Source organism: Phaethon aethereus (genome assembly GCF_964289735.1).
Source record: "Phaethon aethereus genome assembly, chromosome: 10".
Classification (NCBI taxonomy): domain Eukaryota; kingdom Metazoa; phylum Chordata; class Aves; order Phaethontiformes; family Phaethontidae; genus Phaethon; species Phaethon aethereus.
In genome coordinates, this window is record NC_138586.1 from 1401502 (window position 1) to 1426408 (window position 24907).

Below are 24907 nucleotides of genomic sequence, written 5' to 3' on the forward strand. Positions count from 1 at the left end.
GAAAACACTTTGGCATTTTTTTGATGGAAAATGCTAAACATTGTCATTATTTGTAGCGGATTCTTCCAGCACTGCTAGTATGCAGGTTGCCTAGCATTGCCATGGCATCATTACTGGCAATAATTAAAGCTAAACACATGGCAGGGCTGAGAGCTGAGCATTTCAAGCAGGTAAAGTGAGGGCGAGGTCTGAGTCACCCGTCCTAGCGGTAGCATGACCATGGCTGTCATTGTGCGCTTGATGGAAACACGACAGCAAGTAGTCAGGAGATGCCAGGGAACAAACGCTTTTGTGTTTTCAATGGATTGCTTTGGGTTTTTTTCAGTTCTAGTTAAATCCACTTGTAAAACAGCTCTTAGGTGGCATTTTGCTAATGTTTGGGTGGGAAAAGGGTGAATTAAAAGAGAGATCAGGCTTGGGTGAGGTGAGGCTCTGTGTTCTCTACCGTCACCTGTACCCGGGCTCGCAAAGAGGATCTGTGCTATGGAAAACATGGCACCACTGAAGCATGCTATGAGGTCTCAGGGTGGAAGCCACCTCTGGGACAGAGCTGTGACTGTCTCATCCCCCTTTGCTCTCCGCTCGTGCTCAGGGTGGGAAGGCAGGAGAGCAACCACAGCTCCTCCATGGTTCACAGCTCCACAGGGGAGAGAAGCCGATGTTTTGGGCCCATCCTGGCTCCCTTCAGACTTTGTCGGTGGTGAACTGCACACTTGGAGGGTTCACACGGGACAGCATGTCTCGCTCCGGCGGCAGAGCCTGTGTGCATGGGCTGGTGGACGAAATATCTGCCATCAGTGGGGACGCAGGAGTGTCCTGTGGGTGAGTCCTGCTGCCTTGGACACCCACCTCCATTAGAAGGACACCGGTCAATTAAAAAGAGCTGCCACTAGATGAAAAAAGGCAATAATCCCCAGCTCACTCCTTGGGATGTTTCAGTAGACAGTCACTCCACAGGTGATAAACACTCCCAAAGAGGATGGTGAATAAAATGTTCCCATCACACCCAGACCCCGTCCCCTGCCCGTCCCCAGTTCCCAAAGCCTCGAGCTACCTAAAGGCAAGATGTTGCAAAAGGAGAAGCTGAATCCAGGCAATACAGTTGCCCTCTAGTCTGGCTCTAAAGCCTGGAGAGCCCAGGGCTGGGCTCAACCACCTCTGTGGCCGCATTAGAGAGTATTCAGCCAAGCTCTGACCACCATTATTTATTTCCTCACAACCACGACACTAGCGTAACTGTGCTATGATGGACTGTGTTGTCAAAACTGCATTAAGCTTATCCTTTTCCTTGACCTTTAGGGCATTATATAAATAGGCTACGACTGCTGTAGCCTGTGCTACGCTGTGCTGAAAGTTAACACAACAGCCTATAGGAGGAAGCATTGTCCAGGGGTTGGAGCACAGGAGTGGGAGGGTTGGGAGAGTTGGGGTTTTCTTCTGTCTTTGGCTGGATGGTACTGGGAGAATAATTTAAAAAGGGAAAAAGTTTAAAAAAAAAAACCCAAACCAACCCGATTCCCAAGTGATGTACCTTGACCTGCAAGACAGCGTTTAGTGCGTAACAAGTGACCTCATACATAGGAAGCCCTTCAAAGTCAAAATGGAAAACAACAACAAAACATGTTTGCAAAAGCCCTTCCCGTTAATGCTTCTGCTGAAGAGCCTGCACGGAGCAAACGGGGTGGGCACTCGTGGTCCCCGCTGGCTCCGGTGCTCACAGAACACCAGTCTAAAGGCTTCTCTCAAGCCATTTATGGCCTTTTTTTTCTTGTGTGTGTCCCCACCTGGATTTCATAGCGGTCGGAGCTTTGCATGATACATGCAGAGATGAGATAAACGTTTGATCCGACATGAGTTATAAACTGGGAAGAGGGTTATTACTCTTTTTCACTGTGTTTTCGTAGTTCTAGCACAGCGAGATGGTGATAAATATAATGAATAATAATAAATATATATTAATTCAGCACATTTATCTAGCTATTAAGATTTCTTTTTCTGATAGATCATACAGATAAGCAGATTAATTAGATTAAATGATATCTGGGAGGGGAGGAGAGAGAGATTTGCGACACAGGCTAAACTGGGAACGTAAGAATTGAGTTTTACTGTCAACTGGGAACCACACAGCAACTGGCCCACTTTAATTCAGCTGGTTTTGCTCCCTGCCACTCTGTGTGACTGGTACGACTCCTCCAGCAGCCTCAGCCGGCAGGAGCTGAGGAGGCAAGTCCTCCGTTATCCTCTTCCCGCGCATCCTCCCGGAAACCCAGCGGTACCTAAAGCGGTGGTAAGTAAATCCTGGTCCCGCTGAAGAAAAGGGATCAGACATCTGAAGGCCGGGCTGAACTTGGAAGAAGGTGGGGAGGAATCAGCCAGGGGACAGATTTTCTGCTTAAAAGCAACTCCTTGAGAGACTCTAATCAGTTCCTGTCCCTCATGACCGATCAGCAGTGGATAAACACGCTTGGAAGCGTCAAGCGCATGTAAAATGCCATTTCGTCACGCCGGGCAGGGTCTGAATGCGCTTCAGGCTTCTCCCGGCACTGGGTTCTGAGCTACTCCAGTACAACGCGGCGTTCACTGTCACCGACGTATCCTCCCTCTGTCCTGGCAACTTCTAAAGGCTGAACCGACTATTCAGAAAGCCCTCCGGCTTCTCCTGGCGGTTTCCGTAGCTCTGTCCCCATGCCACGCTGCAGTCCCTTGAAGGGTGCTTGGGAGTCCTGCGCGGCAGCCTCCAAGTCCCCAGCCCAGCTCTGGTCTTCAAGACCAGCCCCACGGGAAGAGCTTTCCCGAACTGGGGTGGGAACTGAGCAGCTGAGCTGGAGAAGTCAGTGCTGAGCCGCAAAAACCCTTTTAAGCGCAAGGAAATCTCTCTTCCGAGCCTGTCTCTCTCTGCTGAGCGTTGGCACTACCGGTATGCTCAAAGTCATGAGGCGCACAGGGCACGTCGCCAGAAGAACAGGCCAACAAGTCTCCTCGGCATAATGCTTGAATTAGACCACGCTTTCCAAAACCGATCCTTGGCTCCCACGGTTCGGCAAAGTCCCGTCGGTGCTCTTGTGCCCTGGTCTCTCCGTCTGCAAAACCGGGGCAGTAAACCCCCTCTGCATTGCCAAGAGGGCTGGAATTGGGCCCCTTGATGTTTCTAAGACACCTCCGGTTCTTGCTTGTGCTAGCCCATGGTTGCTTTGGGTCTCGGTCCTGCCTTCTCTTTGGTCCTGCTGTGACAGCGGTAAATCGGGCAGGTCTCTCTCCCTCTCTGTGTTTCAGGCTACTTGTGAAGGGGCAGAAGGGACAAGGCCTGTCTGAGCTGAAGGATGATGGTGGCATGAGAAGAAGTGGAGAGAAGAAGCCATGCACCCATTTAGGCTGGAGATGAGAAGGCTCTCGGCGCGACCTCTTTTAGCAAGAGTTGTGGTGGTAAAAATCCTGTCCACTTTGGAGGTGGAATTTAATACATCCGGGAGATTGTTTGTGTTATGAGGCTGGTGTGGGAGCACAGGTTAGGACTAGATGACCTTGGAGGACTCTTCTAGCCTACGTTCCTGCCAGTTCCACAGCACTGCGTTGCTGTTAGCACGTGAGAGACGGTGTTTCTAGCAGAGACAGACCAAAGCTACGGAGCCGGGTTTCCAAGGGGCTGTAGCACATGAACAAAGGGTTTTTCAGAGACTCCATGCGTATCCCAGGAACAGCTTGGTCCTCCCTCCTCCTGTGTCAGGAGTGGTTGAGCCATTTCCTTTGCACCTCAGGTTGAGAGCAAGCTTTCTGGTCTTCTGAAAAAGGCTCCTCTTGTCCTTTTGTGATTTGCAGGGTGTCCTCATACCATGTTGAGCATATAGGATTTTTTTTCTCATCTGCGACTTTAATACAGGAGTAGAAACTTGTCTAAGCTGGGAGAGATGGAAATCTCTGAGGCCAAGAGCCTTCCCACTTGCAGGAGAGTATGGGGAAGGCAGTTCACTTTGGGGTGCCCTGGATTTATTGCTGTGGCTTGCTGCTCAACACACAGGGCCAGCAGGCTGCTTCGATGGTCCGGAGGGATTCACAACAGCTCACTCCCTCCAAGGGCAACACTGGGGTGCTTCCCGATCCAAGGTTTCAGAGAGCAGGTGGGCTGGCGTTTCTGTTTCACCCCACGTTCCCCCATCCTCATTCAGCCCCACCTCCAAGCTGGGATGCGATGCCAGGTTTGCAGAAACGCTGGCTTTAAAAGAGGCGTGTGCTGAAGCAGATCCTCCTCGTCCCCCTCTGCTTGCACCAGCACCGTCCTCCGGCTGGCTGCTCTGCCGAGCCAGATGGCATCTTCACCCCGGGGCATGGCGTTGGCGGAGCCCGAGGAACAGACCATCTGCAACGAGGCCGAGGCCGGTTCCTCCTGCAGCCCGCCTGCCATCTCCCTCGGTTTAGACTTCAGGTCTTCTTCTTACCACGTCTCTCTGCTGTACGACGCAAGGTTGGGTCTTGCTGGATAGCACCTAAATACGTCTTCTGTGTGTGGAAACCTAAGCGTGCGTGGAACGTTTTATAGCCCAGCTTGTTTTCAGCTCACTGTCTCAATGATTCGCACCCGGGAAACACAGCGGGCAAGGTGTTTGCGTTTGCAGAGTACCCAGGTACCTGAACGAGCGCGGTATCGTGACAAAGCAAAGGCCGTGGGAGCTGCTTCAGCGGAAGGTTGAACGGGCTGGGTTACCGGCTGGTGCTGAGGGCGGAATTCGGTCTGGAGCACTCAGCCGGGGGTGAGAAGCCCTCCAGGTGATGGCAGTGAGCACAAGGCAGGGAAGCATCGGGGGTGCTTGGGGTACCGGCGTCCCACTTGCGCAGAGGTGCTCTGCTGCTTCTCAGAAGATGCTTCTGCCATGGCCGGGCCGTTCCTAACCCCCCTTCCCTCTGAGTACTAAAGACACGGTGAAATATTGCCAAACCTGCTCCAGCACCCTTCGCCGCTGGGCTTTGCTCTGACAGCGCTCGCCCGAAATGCAGCGGCGTTTGCAGTTCTACGCCATGATTTTAATTTACCGGCTTGAAAGAGGTCACGAAGAAAAGGCCGTGTGAGACATCTCTGCTCGAGCGATGAGCAGTTGCGAAGTGGCCATCCGGTTCCTGCCTCCGGGTGGTGAAATGGGATGAGTGGATGCGCGTGTTCTTGTTACTGTTAGCAAACATTGCACAGGATGGAAACGGATCTCCGACGCAGTATTTCCATCACCCCTGAAGTCAGTGGTGATGACGCCGGTTTCGTCACGGCCCGAGAGGATCCTGGAAAATCCTCCTGCGGTGATGACACCGAACGAAAACCCCGATCCTCAGCAACTCCCACATTTTGGGAGGAGTTTGCAGCCTAATCCTCATCCTGCTACCGATTTCTAACCGCGCTTTGCTGCAGAGACATTGAAGCTTTCACCCCGAAAAGCCAGTTAAAGCGCACCGGTAAGCGCAGCCTTTTTCCTTCCTTGTCCGAGCCTATCTGCCACGGCAAGGACACAACAACAGTAGCGCAAGTTGGCAGATGATGCTAAAAACGGGAAAGATGAGATGCATATGTAAATTATTGAAATGCCAGTCTGAGGTCTCACCCGGGACCGTGGCAGCCGGGGCCAGACGTACGTGGCCGCTTACCCGCGCCGTTCCCGGGGCGGCAAAGCCACCTGAGCTCCTGGCCGAGCAGAAGAAGATTAACCACTTTTTATAGAAGCTGGCGACGGCTGCAGTTTCCGGGCTACGCGTTGAGGCACAGCAAGTCCTCAGCGAGGAGAGCAGCGGGGTGTCACAGGCAGAGCCGAGGAAGGGTGGTCGCTTCTCCCCACCTTCGCGTGCGCACGGGGTCTGTGCCTGCCCGCAGACCCGCGCGGCTCCTGGAGAAGGGAGGTGAAGGACGAGAGCCAGAGATACGTCTCGGTGACGCTAGCGGGGGTTTGCTGCTGATTTATGGGCGTCTAGGAGCCTGCATGGGGTCGGTGGCTGAGGGCTGAGACCCCCTTGGACCCTCCGCTATTCTCACCGACACTTGAAAACCCCACAGTGGGATTTTTATTGGCACATGGAGAGGGAAAGCTGAAAGAAACATGGCACAGAGGAGGAAGAGGGGAGAAATGGAGGTGAGGAAGAGTGAGACGAGCAGAGCTGGAAGCACTGTACAGCAGAGGTGCTGTAAAGGGTAATTCTCCCACTGACTGGTGGTGACACAGCCGTAAGGACCTGAACTGATTAAAAATAATGCAGTGCCCCATAAGAGTCTCGCACTCAGGGCTTCTGCTGCCTTTTTAGGACTAGCTCCGCTCTGTTTGAGGATGAAAGACTCCTGCATTTAGCACTCGTTCGTGAATGGTAACAGCGGCACAGTGGAATTTGAACCTCTGTGCTGGACCCTTCTGACGTACATGAAATACGGGATTTTTCCTCTGATAAGTACTCCTCCCCAACACGCTTTTCTCCTTGTTATCGCTAGATAAGAAACGGACCAAGCAGATGTAGCAGCATCGGTTCTCTGTGACAACATCCATGCAACGTGATGTATCACAAGGTCATCATCAGAGCAGGGCGCATAACTGATTTGGGGCTTCTTTTTTTTTTTTCTTTTTTAGCTGAGAAAACAATCAGGCAGTGGAAAAATTTCTGTCTTATTTTCAGTTTATAGTCCTTTCAGCCCTTAAAAATACATATTTAAAGATCTTTCCAAGAGTTTTGGAGCAGCACAATGGGGCTTTTAGCAACGCTCATGGTGACTGGAGAGCCGGCAGGACCCCCCCACCTGAGGATGAGGTGAAGCCAACTGTGTCCGAGCTCAGAAAACATGAAGATCTGGAAATAGCAGCCAGGAAGCTATGCCAGCGCCTTCCTTGCAATCACCAGACCACATTCCGTGTAATGACAGAGTGGACACAAACACACACACATTAAGCCCATTCCTTCCTTCTCTTGGGACGTGGATGAATCATGTTCCACTGTTGCGGTTGATAAAAGTCTTCAGAAGTCAGAGAGGGACCCAACTTCTTGTTTCGTTCTTTTTTGGAATAATTTGTGAAGGCTGGTTTATAAAACCTCTTGGCAACTTCTTCCGAGTTTCCAGACCCCCTTGTCGCTTCTACGGTGCCAATCATCTTCTGGAGACCACGCTTCAAGTCGCCTCAAGACATGTCAGCCGTGGCCTGGATGCTTTCCGTTTCAGCTGATGAAAATATTTGAACCGATTCGAGCCTCGGTAGCGCGGAGGGCAAAGCGCCGGAGCAGCGCGGTGCGTTGTCGCTCGGTGGGGAAGGTCCGTGGAAGGCAGCAGAGTGTCGTCGCAAGGAACAAGGGCAGGGCTTGGCGTGAGACTCGCTGGGCTGTTGCTCGGGTGATGGTGGACAGGAATTTGTAGGCAGAAGGAGGCTGATCTGTCTGAACAGCAACAGGAGAAGAAAGTGCCATCTCCAGTCCAAAGGGAGGCTGGAGGAGAGGGACCGAGCTTGCTCTTCCAGGGTGTCGTGGCACAGACACGGGGTAAACACACGCCTTGACCTATTTGCGACGTGCCTGGAGCTCTGCATGGAGCAGCTGGGGAAAACGATGTTTTCTCCACAGCTTCCCAAGACTTCAGCGCCAGCATCCTCCCTGCTGTCCTCCTCTCCCCACGCCTTTCCTGAGCTCCCAGCCCGGCTCTCTCAGCACGGTGCTGCACAACCTCCAGGATAACTCCGCTCACCCCAAAATAACGTCCCCATCCCTCCAGCCTCAATGATCCCGCTCCGGGCAGGGATGCCACCTTGCCAAGGGCGCTAGACAGAGCATTTTCTGCGGGGAGCCTCCAACTAATTCCCCCGGGGCAGCCTTGCTTTTGTAGCCTTCCAAATGCATTATCAAATTCAGGTTATTTTTAGGCTCGTTTCCTAAGGAAACAAGATTAATATGACGATCGCAGCACAGGCACGCATGCGTGCGTGCTGTGTGTGAGAGAGTGTGCCTCTGCCTTCCCCCATATATTTTGAATTCTTTGGGCGATTTCAACTAAGTTTGATGGAGCACTATAAGGTCTCAAAGAGATGGCTTTCTGACAGAGTCGGGGAAAATAGTGGACTGGAGAGAGGAGAAACTTAATATAAGGACTTCCAGCAAATAAAGGCTAATATACCCACCAGACCGACCCCCTCCAGCTTCCCTTTCCCGCACGTTCAGAGCCTTTGCCATATTGCACTGATTCTGGGAGGGAAACACAAGCCACGGGGACTCCTTCAGACGAAGCCCACGGCTCCCCAGCCCTTGTGGCTTGGGGGTTGTTGGGTGGGCAACACTAGACACACCGGGGCGTTTTATGGAGTTACAGCCCACAGCGGAGGCTGTAATGCAAAATACAACTGCCTGCACACAGCCTGCCTGTGATTTGCATCTGGCTGCTCACATCTGCACATGTCCAAAAGCCTCTTCAACAGGGCTCTTTATTCCGTGTCTGCCTGTGCTGGCATCAGATAAGGTTTTGTAAGACCGTCGCCAGGATTTTGGCTGGGAAGAAGCACAGAAATCGGTACCGAGAGCTTTTTCTGCGTCCTTTGCTCCTCTGCAAGTCCCCAGTGGGCCAGGATGGATGAGAGGGAGGACGATCTGAAGTGCTGAATCATTAACTTTGGATGTGGTTGGGGTCACAGCATCTTCTGGAGATGGAGAGTCGTGGCCTGACAGAGCTGAAACTTCACTGGGAATTATTCCATGAACTTGTAGTCACATTGGGTCAGGCCTCCAGAAGACTGAGACAGAAATGCGTTGGATTTCATCCTGACCCAACCCTACCAGCCAAACAGGTTCATGGTGACCATATTTGCCCACAGGCTCTTTTCAGAGAGGATGCTTCAACTACCTGTTGAGCAAAGCAATCTCCATCACCCGTCCTTCCATCCCTCCACCCATCCCTCCATCCCTCCCTTCATCCCTCCATCCCTCCATCCATCCCTCCATCCCAGACAGAATTTTGGTTAGGTCCAATACCCAGCTGTAATCATTTTACACAACAGTGTAGTGAGGAGGAATTTGGCTCTCCAAGTTTTCAAAGTCTTTTTCTTTCCAGCTATAACATTTGCAGATGAAACAAAATTTTGAGGTAAAAAAAGAGTTACAATGTTAAAATCATTCCCTATTCCCCCTTTCTTTTTTTTTTTTTTTTCCTATTTTTTAGTTTGGGGCATTTTTTGTCTTTCGTTTCTATAACCTCTAAACACTTTATGCCATTTTTAACTTTCCCCCATCTATACATATACTCCACAAAACACGCACATGGCAAAGTTCCTGGTTTAATGCGTGAAAAGTTAGCCTTCTCGGCCCCGATCCACGTTGCTAATAATCACAACCCCTGAATTCACAGGATGCTGCTGAATTCAAGACACTTCCACTACCGTGGGATTTTTCAAGGACTGCTCCCACCTGCTCTCCTGCAGACAGAGGTGCTGCTGGACGGCCCTGCACTGTATAGAAAAATAAGCAAACAGCCCTGACGGGACATACGCAGAAGCTGGTCCATGAGCTGATTTTAATACCAAGGCTGGCCCCTTCACCGAGCGCCCTTTGCATCGCCGTGCCGCGTTTGCTTTGCCATGTCAGGACATTCTTTGGGCGGCCTTTGACTCGCTGTAAAAGACCGATACCTGTGGATTTATTCTTTCAAATGACTGACAGACCCAGGGAACAGCATCCCAGCCTGTTTATTCAGAGAGACGCCCCACCTCTTAACTGTGCTTTTGGTGACCATGTCAGACATCTGTGCAATGAGACTGCCGGGATACAAGAAAACAGCAATGAGAAAGCCAAACAGAAAAATTCCTTGGGCCTGAGTTCCCAGACTGCGTGCAGGACGTGATCTTCATTACATTTTCTGCCCTTACAGAATTTGACAGGTACACGTAAATAAGCTCATAGATGAACTCAGGTCAGCTGCGCTGTCACAGAAAGTTGGATTTTAGGCCGCCTTCACCAGACTTCCAGGAAACAGGCAAATATTGAGATGTTATCTGGAGTCATTGTATTTTCCTGTCTTTACAGAAAACTCGCCATTTTAAGCGAACAAAAAAGATATTAATTCTCTCTTTGCAATGCCTTCTCATGCCTGGCTTCACCAGCACTAACCAAAAGGCTACTGCAACAGGCCAGGCGTTGCTTTATGACCCCACCGGGGGTTATTTGTACCTTGGGAAAGGGGACTTCAGTCCCCACAGCTCAAGAATATAAAATTATCCCAGAAGCAGCAATGTGGACCAAACAAGTGGAAGTTTTCAACAGACCCTGAGCAAATTGTCTGGGGCTGAAAAGTGAAAAATTGTTTCCATCCCTAATTCCCTGTCCCTGCACAGCCTTGGCCAGCTGTGGGGCCCTGTGGCTACACGTTGCCACGTGGACCTCGGGGTGTCTGTGAGCCAGCCCTGACATAGGCTCTAAGACAGAGCAGAAAGGACCCCACCAAGCAGCGGCCCTTTGGACGAGGATCTGCGGTCCTTGAGCATCCTGCCCTGCGTCGTTACCACCCCGGGTACCTGAGCCGGCCAAACGAGAGGTGATACGCGCTCGCTGGAGCTGCGCCGCGGAGACGCACCTCCCCGCGGCAATGGGGATGCGGGATCTGGGGCGTGAGCTGGGAGGGCAGCTACAGCCAGGCCAGGCTAGAAGGGTGAGGGATGTCCTGGCAACCGGCTGGCTTGGGGCACCGCTTCCATCTCTCACCCGGGGTCTTGCAGCTGCCCGTGGTTCCCCCGAGCACACCGAGCCCCTCGGCTCTGCGGCTCGTGCCGAGCCCCACGGCGGGCTGAAGTGCTGCCAGGCCCCGGGCAACGTGCCCCACGGGGCCAGCCTGGCCGGGCTGGGGCTGCTGGCTGCACACGCTGCCCTGCCGAAGAGCCGGGGCAACGGGGGCCCGCGCCCGCTCCCACCCCTGCACCACCAGCCCGCAGAGCGCTTCGTGCCCCGCAGCGCAGCGCCCTCAGGGCTACCACCCCCTTCCCATGGCCAGCCGGGGGGTGCAGGGCGGGCACCCCCCGGCCCCCCCGTGACCTGCCGCGGGGGGACAGTCGGGGCGCTGTGCAACGGCGTTAGAGCCAAACCTGCTTTGCGGGGCGTGGAAAGGGACCGCCCGGACTCCCCCGGCCCCGGCACGGCGCTTCCCGATGGGGAGCGGGCGCGGGGATGGGGGGGCCGAGCCGGCCGCGGGGGAGGCGGGGAGGGAGGGCGGGGGCGAGGCGGGCCCGGGGCCGGCGGGGGCCGGCGCTCACCGCCTTCTCGGCCATAAAAGAGCAGGGCCACGGCCGGGCGGGCAGAGCGGGGCGGCGGCACGGCACGGCGCGGCGCGGCGCGGCACGGCACGGCACGGCACGGCACGGCACGGCACGGCACGGCACGGCACGGCACGGCACGGCACGGCACGGCACGGCACGGCTGCCCTGCAGAGGTAACGGAGGGCTGGGGGGGTCCCGGCCCCGCTGGGATGGGGCAGGCTGCGGGGTCCCCGTCGGTGGCCCGCTGGCTTTCTGCCGGGTGCGGGGAGGGGTTTGCTGCCGGCACGGGGGCAGCATGAGGTGGGCAGGGGGTCGGCTTCCCTTGTGCCCCCCACCCCCGCGAACTCCCGTGGCCCCGCCGCGGGCAGCCCAGCTGCAGTCCTCAGCCTCCGCCACCCGTGACAAAGGGACCCGGCTCTCGCCAGCCGGGCTCCAGGCACAGGCGGGCTCCTGCCCGCCCTTCTGTAGCGGGGTGGGGAGCGGCGTGGGCATATCACCAGAGAAAGGGGCTAAAAGCCACTGCGGGCGAGGATTTGGGAAGCCAGGTGGACCACGCTGACTCTCTTTGCAGTCCCTTCCTTGGCAGAGGCTTGCCCAAGTCGCTCCTTGCTCCTCCCTGAACATCTCTACGAGCTGGGAGGAGGCGTGTGGCCATGAAACACAGGCTCGGCTCTCCCCACCACCCAAAAGTGCCCACGGAGTTTTAGCTTTTGCCCTTTTAGTGTCTCTGAAATTTACGTTGGGACCCTTTTGCGCTGCTCCTGTGAAGCCGTAAGGCAGGACACAAGGATGGGGCGAGACTTCGTGGTGTTCCTTGGCTGCAGGACCCATCCCTGCAGGTTGCAGGCAGCTCCTGCCAACTTCAGAGCAGTCCCAGGGCTGCACTAACATCGCGCAGGGGAGTGGGCAGAGCTTGAGGCCAGCCCCTGCCAGGCAGTTAGGGGCAATGCAGGGAAACCCCTTCTCTCCGTGGTCTCCCAAATCCCTGCATGAAGCCTGGCTTGGCCAGGCTGGATCTGGAGTCCATCTGCTGAGCCAGGTTTATGTAAGAGCTGATTTGCAGTGCCAAAAGATGCTTAAGGATCATCTTGCCTTTGGAAAATGTATAAATACATGGTGTTTGGCCTGAGGCTCTACCAGTAGCCCGGTGTTTGTCTTGGTCCCAGACCCTTGGAGAGATTCTGCCATCTCTCACCTGCTCTCAGCTTGGCCTCGAGTCTCTGTTGAGTACTTTCCAGGAGCAAGGACGGAGCAGGAGTGCCAAAAGCCACTGTCACTCTGCCCTTCAGAGTGGCATCTAGTGTTGCGTTTCTGGCAGACCTGTGGGTGCTCCCTGCAGGGGACCATCAGCTCCCCGGCTCAGCAGGAGACACTGTGCCGTAATGCGGTCCTCCTTGGCATGCCCGGCGGCTCCTCCCGACCGGCGGGATGCTGGGCCGGGTGCGTCACCAGTCAGACCCAGGGCGTGATGGTCTTGGCTTCCCTGTTAACATCAGTGCGGTGTCACTGAGCCTCCCTCGGTGCTGAGCCTCAGCCTGGGGAACGGAGTGTCGGGAGGGCTGCAGGTGGGGACGGCGTGTTCAGACCACGGGCGATGCTCTTCCCTTCTTGTGCCATGAAGGGAAGGCGCCATTAGATAATGCTGCTTCTTCCAAGAGCCAGGGGCTGGGGCAGAGAGCTGACCTCCAGACTCTCGGAGAGGTGGGGGCCTGATCCTGCACTGCTTGCTGACCTAAAGCAAGTGCGATCTGGCTTGGGATCGGTGGGACAGTGGGCTGTTTTTGCTGGCAGCCTTAACATTGGCACGCTGCTGCTTCTCGTTGCAGGTGGGAAGGCAGTGGTAGCTCACTATGGCCCTGGCAGACAACGCGGGCTGTGCCAAACCCAGCGAGGATTTCCCCTTCCCCGAGATCATTGAACTCAATGTGGGTGGACAAGTCTACATCACCCGCCACCCCACCCTGGTCAGCGTGCCTGGCTCACTCCTCTGGGAGATGTTCACCCAGAAGAATGTCCGCTCCCTGGCCCGCGACAGCAAGGGACGGTTCTTCGTGGACCGGGATGGCTTCCTCTTCCGCTACATCTTGGATTACATGAGGGACCAGCAGCTGGTGCTGCCCGACCACTTCCCAGAGAGGAGCCGCCTGCAGCGAGAGGCCGAGTACTTCATGCTGCCGGAGCTTGTGAAGATGCTAGCCCCCAAGCTCAGCAAGCAGAACTCGCTGGGTGACGACCCATGCCAAAGCGACCCGGAGGAGCTCTCCCCCAATGCAGATGCCACCCGCAGCCTGACCTCTGCCAGCGCCACGCTGCCCAGTGCTGTGGCTGGTGGCCCTGGGGGTACCGTCACCGCCGGCGCGGGGGCTGCCAGCACTGACGTCCGCAGGGCGGGTTTCATCACCATCGGCTACCGGGGCTCCTACACCCTGGGCAGGGACAGCCAGACCGATGCCAAGTTCCGCAGGGTGGCACGGATCATGGTCTGCGGCAAGACATCGCTGGCCAAGGAGGTCTTTGGGGATACCTTGAACGAGAGCAGGGACCCAGACAGGCCCCCGGAGAGGTACACCTCCAGGTACTACCTCAAATTCACCTTCCTGGAGCAAGCCTTTGATAAACTGGCTGATGCAGGCTTCCACATGGTGGCTTGCAACTCCACGGGCACCTGTGCCTTCGCCCATGACCAGACAGATGACAGGATCTGGACCTCTTACACCGAATATGTTTTCTATCGTGAGTGACACCAAAAAAAAAACCCACCCCACAAACCAAACACCAGCTCCCCTTTTCCTCTCCTGTGCTGGCTCTTGCCTAGAAGGTAGACATCCAACCCCCGAGCCCCAGCGTCCCCCCTTTGCCTCCTTTTAAGTTTGTTCTTGGGTTTTTTCCCCCCTCCTTCCTCCACGTTGAACCCGTTCAGCTCTTCCTTGTAGCAGCTGCCGACCTTCTTCCCTCTCTCCGACTTCTGCAGTAGCCGCCTGTAGCTCCCAACCCTCCCCGGATGTGTGGACTTGGACACTGTCGTGTAGGTGTTTTGGGTGGGTGGGGAGGGATACCTCGGACTTGTGCGCTGGGTTGGGATTCCTGCAGCTGGATGAGCTTGTCTGTGTTGGACATTGAACTTGGCTCTCGTGCCCTGTACGCTGTGCGGCTCCCCGGGAACACGCCGCATGCACTGCGTTTGATCTGCCAAGGGGTTCAAGTGAGAACACCTTGGTTTAAGGACATGGAGAAAGGTGGGGAGGGGAAGGGTGGGGGGTGGAAGGAGGAAGCCTCGCAGCATGGATATATTGCCATTAGCCCATGTAAGCAGCTTAGCGTTTAGACTGTCAGTGCTTGGGAAGGTTGGATAAAGACACACCCTGTGTTTGCAGTTCCGATTCGAAGCATCGCTGCTGCTCTGGGATGCTTTGGGGCTGTTCTTTTTGGGGGGGTGGGAGGGGGCGGAGAGACAGTTACTCTGTCCATGCACACAAGGAGGGAGGTGGGGGGGAGCGGGGAAGGCTTTACACGCTGTAGGGTGTAAAATGCTTATACATCTCTCAAACTAGTTGGGGTTCTGCCAGAAAAAAGGACCTTCATCTGTCCTTCGGCGTACGATAGCGACGTGGGCTTCAGGGGTCTGGGGTTGGGTCGCTCCGGTGGGCGGCAGCGGGGCTCAGCCGCAGCCACGACTTCCCAGATTAAAGGGCATCTTTGCCCGACATGAAAATCTTTGCCATTCTGGCAACCTCTTGTGAAGGTCTCTCTCATCACAGCTCTCCAAGGCCTGGGTCTGGCGGCCGCTGCTTTACTATGCCTGGGCGATGCGTAATAAAGGCACAAAAACGACTCTCCTCCCTCTTCGCGGGCCGGGGTGCGAAGGAGGTGGTGCTGGCCGCGTGCGCCCGGAGGTGCTGCTCGAGCAGGACAAGGGCGCTGGCACGGGGCGGGGAGCAACGCGCTTTAGTATAGGATTCAAATGACGAGGGGAAGAAAGCAAGACAAGCTCACGGGAGCCCTCTTGCCCTCCTCTGACCCTCCTCCTCCTCCTTGAGCCCCCGTCCCAGCTGGGCGGAATCGCAGCGCGTCCCCGCGGGGATGCCGACGCAAGCGCTCGGGTCCAGGATTACCGTTTATTCGTATTGCAGATGTCGGCGCCTGCGGCAGCTACCCCCATGTCCCCAGCCGCTGCCCGCGCCCGCCTGCTCCCTCTCCGAGGCTCTGCCAGGTCTCGGCTCCCTTGCGCCCACCGCCCGTCCCCGCTCCTCCACCTCCGGCTGCTCCTCCGGCCGCCCCGTGAAGCTCTTGGTGCGGGGAGCCGAGGGGTGGCCTCGCCGGCCGAAGGGACATTTCTCCTCGGGCTTCCTTTGGGGGGAAGCCTTGTGGCTGGCTTCCCCGGAGGGCTGCAGTCTTCTGGCACGCAGGGCGAGCAAAAAAGCTTACAGCTTACAGTCCCTCTCCCCCTGAAGAAGGGGAAGGCGAAAACATATTTTTTTTGTAAGGGCCCGTTCCTCGTTGCAACAGCATTTTGAAGAGGAAATGACAACCAGCTTTAAAAAATAAAAGAAAAAGGAACTTGAGCTCTGCGGGGAGAGAGAGAGGCTGAAGGACATAATTAAAACCTTTTAAATAAAGGGGGAAGGGACATGCACTCCATGTTTGCTTGTATTTTTTTTTTTTTTAACTGAAGATTTTTCTGATCGTTTTTAATTAGGACTGATTGGAAAAAAGAAATTACTGTTGTGTGAGGAAATGCTGGTGATTTGCAGTTTGCTTTTCCCCTCTGGAACTGGACTGAAAAATTGATCTCGCAGGAGGAAACATTTTTCCTGAGGGAGAGACCATAATGGCAAAGTCAACATTTAGGTGGTTTTGATCTGCCAGGTTATGTGATCCGGGCTGTTAAACTTAATACCCCGAGTGATACATACGATCAGAGCGAAAGAATGTACTTTTGAATCATTTTAGAGTCTGACGGTTTTCATGAAAACCGATACTCTGTGGCGGGGGGGAAACTTTTTTTGAGGTCTATCTCAACAAAGGGAGACCTATTGCTGAGATCTTTCTCAACAAAAACACAACAAACTTGGGGCTGTTGCTTTCCTTCGCATATATCTAGGAACAGAAAGAGCATCCTTTTGCTGCTGCCCATGGCTGGGAGGAGAACCGGGTTAATTTGATCCTTAGGAGAGACCGTGTGCAGAGAAAGGGTGGGATGGAAAAACATCTATTTGAGGTTCTCATCCTCTGCACAATCGTGGCAAGTCACTGGAGCTGGGGGGAAAAGAAAAAAGAGCAAGGGGGTGGCTGAAGGACGTCGGGAAGCGCCCTCAGTCTCCAGGACTTCAAGGAGACCCTGCAGAAGGCACTTTCCTGATGTTGTCTGTTTTGCTGGCTTTTCCTGAGAACATGCCTGCGTTTCCGTGTGTTTCCAGATCTCGAGCTGCCTGCTGGCCTGCCGTGGCCTGTCTCTGGCTTGGGCTTCTTCAAAGCACCCAGACCTACTTAGCTGCCCTTGAGCTTGTAATCTCCCGTCCGCATTTCCCTCCATCCAGGATGCCCGTGGGGGACGCGAGGGAAAAATCAAGGCTTGTTCATCTTCCTTCCCTCCCGCCAGCCCTGGATGTTGGACACTGAGCTGATTTTTTTCTCTTCCCTCCCCCCCCCCCCCCCCCCCCCCAAAAAAAAAGGCATGACCCTGCTCCTCAGGGACTGATTTCACCCGGGTCAAGGCGCTGGCCCCCAGCTTGCACCGAACCGTGGCATCGGCTCCTGCTGGAGGTGCTGGCAGCAGCCGCCTGCTCCCATCTAGGAGCTGTAAGTGAAGACCCTCCGCGTGCACAGCAGGCCCGGGGCTTCGGAGAGGAGCCGGCTGCCCCCAGCTCAGCCCTGGGTGGCTTCGCTCCGGTGTCGGAGGGCTGGCACCTCCAAGGAAGGGCAGGCAGGCTGCGGTGCGCACCCGTAGGCAGCCGGGATGGTTTGCGTGGGCATTGGGGGATTAGTCACGTTGTCTGCAAAAGCCCAGGGCCAGGAGGGATCCCCGTGATTATTTTAATCTGACCTGCACCGAGCAGTCATCGGCTTTTCGGAAGGGAGTCCTGCTGTGAAGGAGAGGTGGGGGCTGCGTCCAAGCTAGAGCTGGCTCGTCCCCAGATGCCAGACCACCTATGACCTTGGCCTTGAGGATGGTTTTTAGGGTAGCCTAAGAAACCCACAACCTCCCAAGGGGGTCTCCGCGTGGCAGCGGGTCCCTTGTGGAAGAGCGTGGACCGTGGTGGGGGAGAGTGTCCTTTGGGAAGGCGTCTGGTCTCACTGCAAAGCTCAGCAGCTGCTGACCTCACCAGAAACCAAAGTTTTCGTAAAGGTCTTGAAGCTTTCAAAAAGCTTGTTTTCCCTCTGATGGGGAAGCTCACCCTTTCATTTAGAGATCCCCAGAAAATCATCCATCCCCAAATAATATCCTTCGTTCAAACGAGGCAGAACATGAGCTCGGGCTGGGTCTGCGTTCCCAGGCGAGCACCCTGCCCACAAATTGCCGGTTACTTGCTCAGCACCTCATTCTGCACAAAAAACGCAGGAACTGAGCTTCCCCCACCAGGAAAAGCCAAATCCCATCTGCCTCCATCAGACGCTTCTGCCATCCCGAGAGAACATCTGAAGACCTTTTCTCTCCTAAGTCTGCCTTCAGCCCCTCTCTAAGGGCTGGCAGAAAAGTCCTGCCCTGCCCGGATGCTGAGCCCTCCCTGGATGCTGAGCCCTCCCCATCCTGCCAGCAGCCGGGAGGCAACAAGGGTGGAGCAGATCAGTGCTGGGGGTCTGGGAAGAGGACGAGTCCCGTGGGGCCCAGAAGATTAGGGAGGCTAGAGGGGAGATGCAGAAAGCCCTGTCCCCAGTCTAGAAATCCTGTCCTGCCATGGGAGACCTGAGAAGCCCAGGCTGCTCAGCGCTCCACGCCGATCGCGACTGGCTTGAGTGCAGCGTTGAGATAGCGAAGGACTTACGGATCGAGAGGCACAGAAAGGGTAGAAGCAGCGCTAGCTGGAAGCTGGAACCGGTGTCTTCTAATTTGAAAAATAAAACCCCCAAAAACTACCTTTAGCAGCATGGGTATGCACCACCGAGAAAAACTATCCGAGGGATGGGGTTTCTCCGATTTTTGGTGCAGAAGCTGCAGCCCGGGTGCTTTTCTGTAGGAAAGGGTATAACAAAACAAGTTTTTGGGCTCAGTTTAGCAGCTGACACCAGTGGGCTGCGACGTGGAGGAGGCGAGAGGACAGGCTCTGCTCTGGGCCTCCGGGAGAGGCAATGCAGCCGAGCAGCCGATGTTTGCCTTGGCTGGAAGTCGTGAGGGCCAGAAGATGCTTTGGGTTGGGTAAGTCCTTCCGGCAGCTGGCGCAGAGCTGCGGGAGCACTTTGCCAAATGAAGCTTGTTCAACCTGAGCTGACAGCTTGTTCTGAGCTAAAGCAGGTTAGACACTGTGACTTCGTGACGTGCAGACGGTTTTCTTAAAAGGCTCTCGCAGATAAAAAAGTTTTGCTTAGTTCTCAGCGGCAGATGGCTGGGAATTATCACACCACCCCCCCCAGGAGAGCTGTACAGTATCTGACTGAAATATGTTCTTGCAAATAGACTTAACCAGACTTCATCTAAGTCATATATTTGAGCCCACAGCACAACCCCTGCATCCCAGATGTCTGTTCCCTCTCCCTCCTTACCCTTCTCCAGGCCACGTAATCTGGTGCAGAGCCCACTTTGCCAACAGCATCCTTAACGTGACGCTGAAGGGCACGTTAGGCCCCAACGCCCCGGGGCAGCAGGACAAATCTGCCATGAGAAACACATTTTCTTCCTGTTCACAGGCTACGCTAGAGCATAGAAAACTTAACTCAGCCCCGCGGTTTGCTAGACTCAGCCCGAAATCGGATGGTGTGGTTCAACGGGAGGCAGAGAAGCAGGCAGCAGCTACGGAGGGTAAAGACAGCTCTTTAGGGCATGTTGTCGAGTGCCAGGCGCTCCGGCAATCCTGGTCAGGGACACAAAAAGCCCCTCCTGCCAGCAGCGTGAAGAAGGGCGTTTGTACGGAAAGCAGAAACCACCTGGCCGGTGGTACCGGCGGAGCGGTACGAGCCCAGCCTTCCCGGATCAATTCAGGAGCTCTGGCTGACCGGGGCGAGCCGGCAGGGATGATCCGAGAGTTGGAGCGAGCGAGATGGAGCCTGGTCTTGCCGTGGTCCTCTCCCACCATAGCTTAGAGGACCTCTGTGGGAAGGCAGGGCAGAGGAGCGCGCTGCATCCTCTCTCTCTGGACCTGAGGTCCGGCGCATGTTCTGCCCAGTTGAGCCCAGGCCACCCACGCCTGAGGGGACGAACCGTATCAAAGCCACCACAGCGGCGCAGCCCACCCAGGCCAAGCTCGATGGTGGACACCTTGGGACCATGGCTGGGAAGAAGAGCCCCCTCCCGCCACAAGCGTGCAAGAAGGGTGCTGTAGATTTTTGGGCCATTTCACATGCGGAAGCCAAGTTTCAGATGCGACTTAGGGTGCGCAGCCTGCGTTTCCCAGCCTTCAGTGAGCCCAGTTTGCAGGCTGCTCAGCCCTAAAGTGCACGTCCCTTCAACGTTGAGAAAGCCACCCCCAGTGCCGAGACGGCTTTAGCTCAATTTCTTAAGGAGAAAGGTTTGTGTAACCTCACACAGCGTGTTCCTTCCCTTTTCTTGAAGGACCTGAATCTGTGGGCCACTTTCACTCCAACCTGGCAGTGTTTCAGCTGTTTAGGAGCCTGCCAGTCGTGTGAAAATGAGTTTTGGGGTACAGCAGACCTCCTCAAAGCCCCCTCCCCTCTGCCCAGAGCATGAGCTCAGCCCTTAAGCAGCAAAACCACACAAGAAAACAGACTTCGTGGGCTCCCTGCTCTCTGCAAGCTCCACGGGCAAGCGCCCTGCTGAGCCCGTGCGGGAGCTGGCGAGCCCTGGAGGGCACCGGCCTCTAATTTACAGGTCCCCTGCGGAGACGGACCGAGGTACCGAGCAGAGCCGGAAGATGAAGGACGCTCAGGTGCTTAAGGCTTCTGCTTTGAGCCTGCAGGACATTCACTGCACCTCCGCCTCGCCTGTACCGGCTCTTCCTCCGTCGCAGCACGGTTTGACCAAGACGCGCGGTCAAAGGAGCCCCCGAGATCAGAGGGGTTAGGGGCAATCCCTAGAGCCCGGCGAGGCATCCGGGCCCGAGGTGCAGCCTGAGGCGGGCAGCAGTCTGGCAGGCGTGAGCAGGCCGTGCTGCTAGTGGGGGATAACCAGCTAACCAGGTAACCAGCTAACCAGAGGCCTGCAAGAGAGCCGCTTCCGCCGCAGAACTCTGCGGCAAGTCCTTTGGCCGGGGCCTGGCGAGAGGCGGTGGCACCTCTGACAGAAGAAGTCCCTAATGAAGAGGCAGCAGGAGGATCAGTGGGACAAAGGAGCGGGTTTCTAAAAACAAGAACTTCTTTATTTAAGGAAAGGGAACATAAAATCCAGAGTAAAGCTCAATGGGAGGGCACTGGGAGTCTTGCAGGTCCCGCTGCTGCAGAGCCGTCCCAACGAGTCAGCGCCGGGGCACGCAGCCGCAGAGCCACCACACAGCCCGGCCGAGGGTCCCCGGAGCCGGGGAGCGGGGCTCGCCCGCCGGCCGGGGCTTTTGGAGGGGCCCTCGTGCTCCGCGGAGGAGGCTATAAAACCTCGGTGCTCCCGGCAGAGCGGGACATGAAGGAGGGATGGGCAGGACCAGCCCCGGAGGCTCCCTGCGGAGGATGGGGAAACTTTCCCATACAAAGGAGCGATAAAAACAACGGAGGCTTTGCTGTTCCCCCTCGGGGCTCCCCAGCATCAGCTCCCGGCTGCAGCAGAGCCCCAGGGCTCAGCGTGGCTGGGGTAGGCTGGCCCCTTCCTCTGGAGGGGCCGGTGGACTCTTTTATCCCCAGCATTTTCAGATTTCCCCATCCCCACTCAAAACCAGGGCCGGGCACGGGACAAGGAGCACTTTTGGGTGCCGCAGGGCTGGTTTTACCCTTTAGGGGCAGGAGGAACACCCCTGTCCCCGGGGAGAGGTGCCCGCCGGCGCTCACAGGGGCTACCCCCGCCCTCCCCTTGCTGCATCCCACCAACGGGCACGGAGGGCGGGGGAACCACCGCCTCCCCAAAAAGCCCCTCGCAGCTAGCTTTCCCCCCATCCCACCCAGGGCGCCGGGAGAGGGGCGGCTGCCCCTCCAAAGCTCTCCCTGAAGGCCGGGGATGGGGCGGAGGTGGCGTAGCCGGGACCCTCTTTCCCTGCCGCCGCCCCAAAAGACAGAGACTCCCTAAACGGGGGGGGCAGCGCCCAGGGGTGCAGCTCAGCCTCCTGGGTTTGGGGGGCTGCCGTTTGACCTGCAAAGGTCACGCTGCTTGCTGTGCCCCGGCTGGCGACTCCTCTGTGCTGGTACAAGGACGTGATGCTGTCCCCCCGGCCCCAAAACGCCTGCGCCTGCGTGCTGGTCTGCTAGAGCCCGGGCGCTGCTGGCCCTTGAGGCCAGGCTCGTGGACCTCTGCTAGCCGCTGCGCTGGAAGCTGCGACTTCACTAGAAGTTCAGCTTTCGAGTTGCTTTGGCTTTGAGTTCAGGGCCCTTCTCCGTGACAAAGGGAGGGCTCAGAACCAAAAACCAAACAAAGGCATAAATGTTTAACGCTCCAGGGCAAAAAAAGTAAATAAAGGAAACTGTAAAAAAAAAAAAAAAAAAAAAAGTCAAGTTTTCCTTAACCCAGCCTTGTGCTTCAGGGTTAGACGGAGCGTGTTTATCAGCACCAGATTAGCAGATACTTGCAGCCAGAGAAGATTTCATGGCCCTCAAGTGCCCAAAGAGACAAGGTCAAGCGAACCCGAAGCAGGACTCCTGCTGCTTCTGCCTCTTCACTGATCCGCGGGGCATACTGCAGAGGAAAAAGCGGCAGGAGCAAGGGAAAGACAGGAGCAAGGGAAAGGAGCAAGGGAAAGACAGGAGCAAGGGTCCTCGTGGCGTGCCCGGGCACAGCCAGCGGGTCTGCGCTTTGCTGGGTACACCAGGCTCTGCTTCTCCCGTGGGGGCAATGGTTCCCTTCCAGCGCCGGCGGCAGCGGCGTGGCAAGCGCTAGGGACACATCCCGCTGTGGAACAGGGATGTTGCCGGGATGGGCCTCACCCTGCCTCAGTTTCCCCAACCTGCGGCGCAAGGCAAACCAGTCCTGTGAGCTCCTTCCCGGGGCGGCTCTGCAGAGCCAAGCTCACCCGGGGGCGATGGAAGCGATACCCCGGCACGTCCCTCGCCCTGAGCCACCGCGAAACGCCGGCTCCAGCGCAACGCAGGGCGCAGCCTGTCCACATCCCCTCTCCGCCTGGGAGCCTGAAGCTAGCAAGCACGGAGAGGGCCCTTCGCCTTCGTGAGCCAACCTGTTTTAAAACAGCCCCAGATCCCCACGGTATTATTTAATAAGAAACCCACCGAGTGATGCTGTTCTGTCCCAGCTGGGGATCACTTCCTCAGAGCTGAGGCTTTCAACCGAAAAAAAGAGAATAATGCTCTAATCCTTCCCCTCTGCAGTAGAACAACGGATTACCGCTCATTTAGTGAAGCTCAGCTCTCCGTGCGATTACGCCCCGCGTTTAGCTAGTATTCCCATTACGCCCGAGTCTTCTGGTTAATATACTATTTTAATCAACTCAAAGGATTAAATGCCATTAAGGGCCCAGGAGGATGGGCTTTTCCAGCTGCACGCGGACGGTGCAGGGATGCTGAGGACGGGCACATCATGCAGCCGTGTCCTCGCGGGGCTGGGCTGGTTCGAGGGAGGCGGACGGGAGGCAACGGGGCGGCGGGGCCAGGGCTTCCCCCTGCGTTGCTGGTAAAAGCAACGGTTTAGTAGGTAGAGTCCGTAGCGAACTGAGAAAAAAGGCAAGAGACAAGTAAACAGGAAACGGTTTCGCAACCCTCCCGTCGCCAAAGCTTCCACCCTGCCCAGCTCAGCGCCGCAGCCCTCCGCCGCGGACGCCGCTTGTCCCGAGGTCTCCCCGGGGATGGGGTGTCTCCACTGGCTGCCTCGGGTCGCACGGGACCCGATTCTCACGTGTCGTTCATGCGGAGGTTGCGGCAGCAAGTCCGGCACCCTAAAAAGCAGGGCGGTCCCCCGGCTGGCCGCACGCTGCGGAGGGGGAGCCAGCCTGTGCCCGGGTATTTCCAAAAACTCCTGCGTTTACCAGGGATTCTGGAGCAGGCGGAGAGACAGAGCAGCCCTGACATTTGTAACTTTTTTTTTTTTTCTGTAGAACTCGCGTTTTTTGAATTCGCGTACGAGGCAGCTGGGTTTCCAGCTTCTCATCTGCGCGAGTGGAAACGTCTCGTTTGACTTCAGTCGCTTTAATGGAGCAACTCCAAACCTGAAGAAACCCAGGGTACAGCCAATGTTTCCCAATGGGCGTTCCCAAAATATTATTGTTCTTTGCATGCCTGGAGAGGATTTAACACAAAAGCCCCACGCTGCAGCCTTTTAACTATCATTCTGCTCCAGGGGAACTGAAGTCCCCGGGTCCTAGTCTGGAAGGCTTCCCAGTCTTTTAGAAGTCACACTAGCAAAACAGGCCAGGAAAGCACTCCTCGGCGTGCTGGAAAGCTGGACACATACCCAGCACGTCGAGGTTACGATAAGGGCTTGGTGCCTTGACGCCAAATATCTCCACGCTCCTGTCCCTCCTTCCCCCCCCCCCCAATTTAGCATTGTCGCTCAGGCCACCTCCCCGCGAACGGCGCTTCTGCAGGCTACGGAAAGCAAAGCTGCTTCCCCGTGACGGGGTATCGCTGCGTTTGCCGGGAGTGCTTCAGGACGGCAGCCGGGACCTTCGCCATCGGCAGTTCTCCCCCTCGCTCCCTCTGCGGGAGCGGAGGTCCTTGGTCGGTGCCGTGCGAAGGAAGGACAAACCGCCCTGTCTCTTGGCGGGAGTCAGGGAACCTTCCCTTGCCCTTAGGTTTACTGGCAGACACCCGGGGCTGACCTTCACCCCCCCGGCTCTTCCTGGCCGTGCTCCCCACCGCCGCCGAGTCCTGCCGCAGCGTCTCCTTCTGCTCGGAAGTGGCTTCGGAAGCTCCCGGAAGGCTCCCGTGGCACGTGGGCACACTCAACCTCTAGCCAACACCCGCTGTCCTGCGTCACCGGTCAGTACTGGGCTCCAGAAATCCCAGCCCTGGCCCCCAGTAACGCTGGGTCTCGCTGGAAGCGAAGCTATAAGGGGGCTCCAGGTGACTTCAGGAAACAGGCAAGCCTGCGGGAGATGCAGGAACACTGGAAGTCTCCAGGAACTAAAAGGCTTCGATCTACTTGCCGTCAGCTCTAGCTAGGATTGCTCCTTCCCTTCCCATCTTTAAACCTTTTTTATTCCAGAAACTTTGGGGTTCGTTGTGTAGTTAATCATTAAAAATCCGCTAAAAATTCCACCGGAAGCAATTATTTTCCCCCAAAATTATCTTGTGATAAAAAAAGGGCAGGAGGGAGCGTAACAACACAAAGGCAGGAGGATTTTTGGTACAAGTCACCAGGAAGGGGCTGCAGGTTTCCTGGAGGAGAGACGCGCACGGCTCCCCAGCCCACCCCGGGCAAAGGAGGCTTCCCTGCGTGTTCATGGCCAAAATCACGGACATCCCGCGGCTAGCAGTGG

At 56.1% G+C, this 24907-nt stretch overlaps 1 protein-coding gene across 1 annotated transcript; it reads left to right on the plus strand.

Annotated features, from left to right (window-relative positions):
- Positions 1-13084: 13084 nt before the first annotated feature.
- Positions 13085-14072, plus strand: LOC309408408 (BTB/POZ domain-containing protein KCTD12-like; the record flags this gene model as incomplete). Its single annotated transcript, XM_082004223.1, has 1 exon — positions 13085-14072. The coding sequence occupies one exon, from the start codon at positions 13085-13087 to the stop codon at positions 13973-13975; it is 891 nt and encodes a 296-aa protein (XP_081860349.1). The 3' UTR covers positions 13976-14072.
- Positions 14073-24907: the final 10835 nt, after the last annotated feature.